We start from the raw sequence: 6,529 nt of genomic DNA, 5'->3' as shown, positions 1-6,529 counted from the left end.
AAAGTCATGTGTTTTGCACGTGGCCGTTCAGTAAAAACAATTTTTCAATTAAAATCAATGGCCACGTCAGCCTTCTCCATTCAAATTGAATATTTTACCTTTTTTGAACTAAATGTGGTCCAAAATAATTAATTTATATATTAAATGTGGTGAGTCTAAAAGTTTGGAAACAAAATGTGTCCTTAGCTCAAAGTTTAAGGGTCAAAAGTGGATTTTTCCCGAAACTTTAACTGGTGAGCTTAATATTAAATATGCATTTAAACAGTTTATTGAATCTGGAAACAGGATGCAGTGGTATACATTAGTGTGGGGGAAAGGTTTTATCCCAGGATATGCATTTATTTTGTGGCTGGCGGTCAGACATCGATTAAACACTAAAGCAAGGCAGAGAAATTGGGGAATTGCTGTATCTTCCTTCTACTTGTGTTTTCTGTGATGTAGATGATGAAACACTAGAACATTTGGCTTTTGAATGTGACTTCAGCCGTAGTTTTTGGGGCAAGACTCAAAAGTTGTGCTTATTGTATAGGGAAAATTTGGTACGGCAAGAAGTATATTGGTGGAGCAAGCGTAATACATCTAATTCTTTTTGTCACAAGTTGAGGAGGTTAGCTCTATCAGCGACCCAGCATCATCTTTGGCAGGCAAGGAATCAAATGGTGTTTCAGCAGGTTAGACTATCTAGTGTGCAGGTTGTGACTAGGATGCTATTCGATTGATATTTGTTTCATGGTATAAGATACCGAGGATTCAGGAGAACTGGGATTTAGTTCTTGACCAAAGCCATCTTAGTTAGCTTACTTGTTTCCGCATTGCTTTTCTTTACTTCATTTGAAGAGTGTATGGTACTAGTCTTAATTGATGTAAATAAGAGGAGTTTCCTCCAGTGTAAAACTTCATGTCTTGATCATTGGAAATGTTAGAATTTTGCTCAGAAAAAAAAGGGTATCCAATAATGAAGTTTAAGAACTAAAGTGAAAGTACTCTATACTGTAAGAGTTCAAAGTAAAATTTAGTCATTTATTATTACATAAATTCATATTCCATTAAAAATGCAAGAATCTTATTGTCTACAAGAAATGAGATACATTTTTATGATGATAAACGAGTACAAACCCTTGCATCGATGTAAACTTTTCCTGGTCGACAAAAGTAACCTTTCTGTGGGGCACAATGGCTATCTTGTGAGCATATGCATAATCCTTCTAAAGCACAACCATCCTTCATAATAGTAATCCCATCTTTTATTCCAAGAATTTGGTCTGTCCACTCATTAGAAAACAGCCCTAAAGGATCATACAATTGTTTGACCTTCAAAAATTCGGTAGCATTTTGGTACTTGTTAATTGCCCCAACAAACGCCAAATTCCTATTTTTGCCCCAGTGTGGTAGCCCTCCATATTTAATCACTGCCATTTGCTCTATTTCTTCAAGGATGTCTTCATACAGTCTTGGGGCCATTGGATCCTTGCTTCTATAGTATGTTATATCAAAGTCCAGAGCGTCTTCTTGCTTTCCCAAATAAGCACTTGAAGCTGTAACATATCTTATGAGGAAACCATCGTAAAGATCTACACCACACAACGCTCGAGGCTGCAAAGCAGCCAGCTTTTGCACATCTTGTATGAAATCTTTGACTTTTGATAAGCCAATGCTAAATCCATTTTGGAAATAATATAGACCCTTAACTCTAGGATCCCAAGGGCAGGCAGTTATTAATCCATCCTGTGGGCTATCAAGGCAGGAACCAGATGATTGGAGGCGATTGTTGTACCCTACGACAGGATAGCCCTTAAACATTGAACCTGTAACGCATTAATTAGAAGAGACCTTTGTAAGTTAAGGGAAACAAATATTCTCTTTCCAAACATAATTTTCACTTTTGGAATCTAGCTAGATTGAAGACTAAAAGATCATGCCTTGCTGTTGCATCTTGCATTTCCTTGAAAGTGTAGACATTAATCAAACGTCTCATGTCAGTTTTGACCTAACTTTTTAGAGTTCATAATTGACTAAGTCTTCGCATTCATTCGTGTTGTACACTCTATTTTCTTTATGAGAACATTTGAACGGAGAAACTAGACATTAATCAAATGTCTCATGTCTTGCATCTTGCATTTATTTGAAAGTGTAGACATTAATCAGACGTCTCGTGTCAGTTTTGGCCTAACTTTTTACAGTTTAGTATTGACTAAGTTTTCACATTCATTCGTGTTGTACACTCTATCTTCTTTATAAAAATATTTGTTTGGATAGAGTATTATTTGAAATATTATTTGGAATAATTACTGTAGCACTTTTTGTAATATGATGTATGTGAGATAAAAAGATAGATTAGAAATATAAAAAGGTGGATAGAAAAATATGTTTATGATGCAAGCGAAATATTATTTGAAAAAACATGCTATCCAAACACTAGTTAGCAAACAACTGTGATAATACTTCCATTGTGCTTCAAATGTTTGGATGATGATTTGGGTTAAATTGGTATTTATTAAGCTTTTAAGCTTAAAACATTGATACAAGAAACTGGTCTACCCCAATGCAAAGCAATTATGAATCCGATAAATTAATATGCAAAGTTCTGGGGATAGTCCTGTTTTGATACTTACACAAAATACCACACGAATGAAAAAAAAAAGAAAGAAAGAAAAAGGCCGTGGAGTTATTACTAATTTGATTGTTTATACGATGAAAAACTTTTGTCTTGATCATTGAAAAAAAAAAGAAAACAAAGAACAATTGATTACAAAATTTAAACAGTAGATTTTGGACAAATATATACCGTCGTTTGTCAATCCATATGCAGCGTTTGTCAATATAGATGTGGTTATGCCTCCATTTATGCATTTCCCAACAGCATCACGTATGGATTCTTGAGTCTCCTCTATTCAAAATTAAACCAAGAAAGCCAGAAATAGAACTTCAATTAATACATGCCCATTAAAACTACAAGTATCATTCAGCAAACTTATGTTGACTTAACCTACCTGCTGTTCTTATTAGTGCTAGAAAGAGTGAAGGTGTAGATCGAAATCCCATAAAATCATAAAGACCATTTCCGGTGGTGTTGGAGGGGACTCGATCATCAATCCGATAAACTACCTTGTGTTGGCTTGGGTACCATGTGAAATCTGCAAACTCATGCTGTCTGCCGAAGGTGGAGGCTTGATCTCCGAAGTCTGAATCATTTTTCTGAACATATGTGATTGATCTCTTGAATAACGGTTGCAGTTGTAGAGTCACCTGAATAACGGTTTTTTCTTTCTTTTTTTCGTTACATTTCTTCCGTAAAAAAAATATAGGTCAGAAAAGAATTAATAAAGCATAAAGTTTCACTTTTCTTCTAGAACTTTTTCGAGTACGTAGTCCATAAAATGGCAATCTCTCTCTCTCTCTCTCCACCCTTTTTCTGTGTTTTAGTACAAGAAAAAAATTTAAGTCTTGCAGGGCAAAGCAGGAAAGAGAAGGCCTTGAGTTTTGAACTAGAGACTCCACGGTCACTACAGACTTGATAACTTTTCTGTTCCTCTGGAAACAATCTAGATTTGCATGGACTGTTAATGACAATGTTTAATCAGATGAAGGAAAATCTACAATTTCCAACTTGTTTGGTGACGAGATAGGAGAGCATACAGAGGATACATCTTTTTCTTCCCTAGCAGTGGCGAAACCAAAGGTTGAGATTTGAGGCAAGACTAATAAAGATATGTATTTGCTTTATAAGCTGCAAGAAAAAAACGGATGCGTTGCATCAAATCATAATTTATACCTGTGAGATAACTCCAAGAACTCCAAGCGAGACTCTAGCAGCATTAAGCTCAGGATCACCATTTCTCAGCTTTCGAACTTTTGCATAACCCTCATCAGGGCCAGCAGGCGTAACAATCCTGAGCTGAATCACATAATCATGAACAGCACTCCCCAAGCCCCATAATGTGCTTCCATGTGCACCCGTGCCCAACATTCCACCAACAGTTAAACCCCACCAATATGGAGCATAAGGTAGAGCAAGCCCCGCAGCAGCACTGGCATTGATCAGCTGCCTTAGGGTCACCCCAGGCTCAACTGTGATAGTCATGGCTGATTTGTCAACATTTACTGTTCTATTCAGGTACTTGGTGCTAATGATAATCCCTGACAGGTGCCGAACCTGTGCAATAATAAATACCTACTCGAGAAAAATACAGATTTTGTATATAGCGGTGAGTAGGGTCGAATCCACAGGGACTGGGGGCAATTCGTTTCTTCTAGAGTCCAAAGTATGGGGGGTTTTGGATTAAATGCTAACTAAATAAATTAACTGCAGAAAATAATTAATTAAAAGAAATGATTGGGGAAACTCTAGCCAAGGGTACACTTCAGAAATGATTCAGGCACTGATCATTGATTCACAGATAATTCCACATTTATTAATAGATTAGTTATAGTTGTCATGCACGCGATAAACAACCAACCCTTCCTTAATTTGTCGATAGCCAAGGTACGACCGTTGACTATTTCTCTAATCAGGAAACAACCCTAGGTACGACCGTAGGATTTAATTTCTAGATTTGCATTAATAATTAGAAAGGCCCAATCCTAACTAACAAACACGCTACGAGGGTTCGTTTAAGTTAGATCGTATGTTCCCCTGTCATAAACCCAATTACGCCAGTTGCTACCGAGATAGGGATAACGAACAATTACGGATTCAATTACCCCTATTTAGCAAAATAGCCTATATGAATAATTAAATATTGCGCATCTATTCAATCACTCACACGAGCTATAACAATTAAAAGCAGGAAACATATAAATACCAATAAATTAAGGAAGCAATTAAAATAAATTAGATCTCACAGTAATTGTTGAACCAAATCTTTAGTTGTCCCCTTGACTAGAAAAGCTTAACCACGCCTCATGAGAAAATCTCCCCGTTGGGGAATATTGTCGAACACCTGGCGTGTGTCAGAGGCCAGTCTAAGGAAAGAAAGAAAAGAAACTAAAACTAAACTAAAACTAAAGCCCTAGATATATCCCTTGCTTCTGTACGTTGTCCCCTTTTAAAGCAACAAAAGAAAAATGACTAAAAGCTATCTAGGTGGTCCCCACACATGTGGACAAAGCCTCCCAAGTACTTCTTGTTCCAAGTCTCTCTACGTTGCTTTCTTTGAAGCCCAAATGACCAAATGCCTTTCACTAACTTGTGGTCCCCCACCAATTCAAGGGCCCAAGGATTGAAGCCCTTAGAAATCTCTATATTTTTCATAAAGTCCCTCCTTTTTGGTAGTTTTCTGTTTCATTCCTGAAATTGATTCCAAATACCAAATATGAGTAAATATCAGCAATTAACACAATATTTGTCAGGGATAGAAGGGAAAATTAATAATAAAAATACTAACAAATTATACCCTATCAATCCCATTTTCACCGCCTGGACACATGAGCTTAGGAATACTATGCGATGTTGTGGTTGCAACCTTCATTTTTCTCTGTAATGACGTTGCATTTGCCACAATTGAAATCAGCTCTTGCTCAGATTTAGGGTACATTGCTTCAGCTGCACGACATATACTTCGATCAGGAAACGTCGCATAGGTGTTTGTGATCGTGCAATTTGTGTTTCCTGATGAACATTTTATGTGATCTTCTGGGGGTGTACAGCCAACCAAACAAACTGTCAAGCAAATCCAATATGTCACCACAAATTGAATCTTAGCCATTGTTTCAAAATAGAAAGAATGAAGTAAAATTTCTTGATCGCAAGGAAGGGATACAAGTTCATAGGAAGATTAATTTCCAACTCTGGGGAATTGCATTAATGGCTAAGTAGGGTGAGTGGTTGGAAAGCTAGTTAGTTGAACAAGTAATGTACAACTAGGATTATTTTAATCAGTTTTGAATCATTGAAAAACATGGGGCTTTAAAATTTTTATGGTTTAATGTGAATAAATTCCCATGATTCTACGTAATCATGAAGCTTATCTAAGTTTTGCATCAAAAAATGGAACACGTAATCACACGTGCTATGACTACAACAATTTTCTACGGCTTCAATATGCATTGCATACTAGCCAAGACAGATACTTATGAAAGCAGCTTATATGAATAGCATATTTTTTGTCTTCTTTTTTCTTTTATTTTTGGCCATATCCAATTTTCTTGGTTTATAGAAAGGGATGCAGGTTCATAGGTAGATTAATTTCCAACGCCAGTATATATCTATATATTTTACCGTCAGCAATTGTATTATTGGCTAAGTAGGGTAAGAAAATAAGTTGAACAAGTGATGTACAACTAGAATTGCGTCAATTGACCGAATTTGAAGTTCGAAATATGGGGCACAAATAATTTTCTAATTTCTAATTAGATTGAAATCCTAATGATTCTGTATAAAATTATTATCAGAAACCGGATAGGAGTTGTGCTGAATAAAATGGAAAATAATGTGGGAACCATTTCCATTTCCATGCAATTTGGGTATTGGTGGCAACGCTTTTCTACCGAATTTGATGTGCTACGCAAGGCAGAACCGATCAAAGGAGCT

The 6,529-nt window shown here is 36.4% G+C and overlaps 1 protein-coding gene across 1 annotated transcript; it reads right to left on the bottom strand.

Moving 5' to 3' along the window:
• Window positions 1–993: 993 nt before the first annotated feature.
• Window positions 994–4,132, bottom strand: LOC140021090 (probable L-gulonolactone oxidase 6). Its single transcript, XM_072071818.1, has 4 exons — window positions 3,773–4,132; window positions 2,991–3,246; window positions 2,786–2,887; window positions 994–1,805 (listed from the first exon to the last, which is right to left on the bottom strand). The coding sequence occupies exons 1-4, from the start codon at window positions 4,079–4,081 to the stop codon at window positions 1,093–1,095; spliced, it is 1,380 nt and encodes a 459-aa protein (XP_071927919.1). The 5' UTR covers window positions 4,082–4,132; the 3' UTR covers window positions 994–1,092.
• Between the last annotated feature and the right edge of the window lie 2,397 nt (window positions 4,133–6,529).

The sequence above is a fragment of the Coffea arabica genome, chromosome 11e, assembly GCF_036785885.1.
Source record: "Coffea arabica cultivar ET-39 chromosome 11e, Coffea Arabica ET-39 HiFi, whole genome shotgun sequence".
Taxonomy (NCBI): domain Eukaryota; kingdom Viridiplantae; phylum Streptophyta; class Magnoliopsida; order Gentianales; family Rubiaceae; genus Coffea; species Coffea arabica.
Note: the sequence above shows the minus strand (reverse complement) of the source record. Positions and strands in the feature narration are given on the sequence as shown.

Coding starts and splice junctions, on each gene's coding strand:
- LOC140021090 (XM_072071818.1), bottom strand. CDS start 4,081: ATGACTATCACAGTTGAGCCTGGGGTGACCCTAAGGCAGCTGATCAAT. Junction 3,247..3,772: donor TTCTTGGAGTTATCTCACAG/GTATAAATTATG, acceptor ACCGTTATTCAG/GTGACTCTACAACTGCAACC. Junction 2,888..2,990: donor AGCACTAATAAGAACAGCAG/GTAGGTTAAGTC, acceptor AATTTTGAATAG/AGGAGACTCAAGAATCCATA.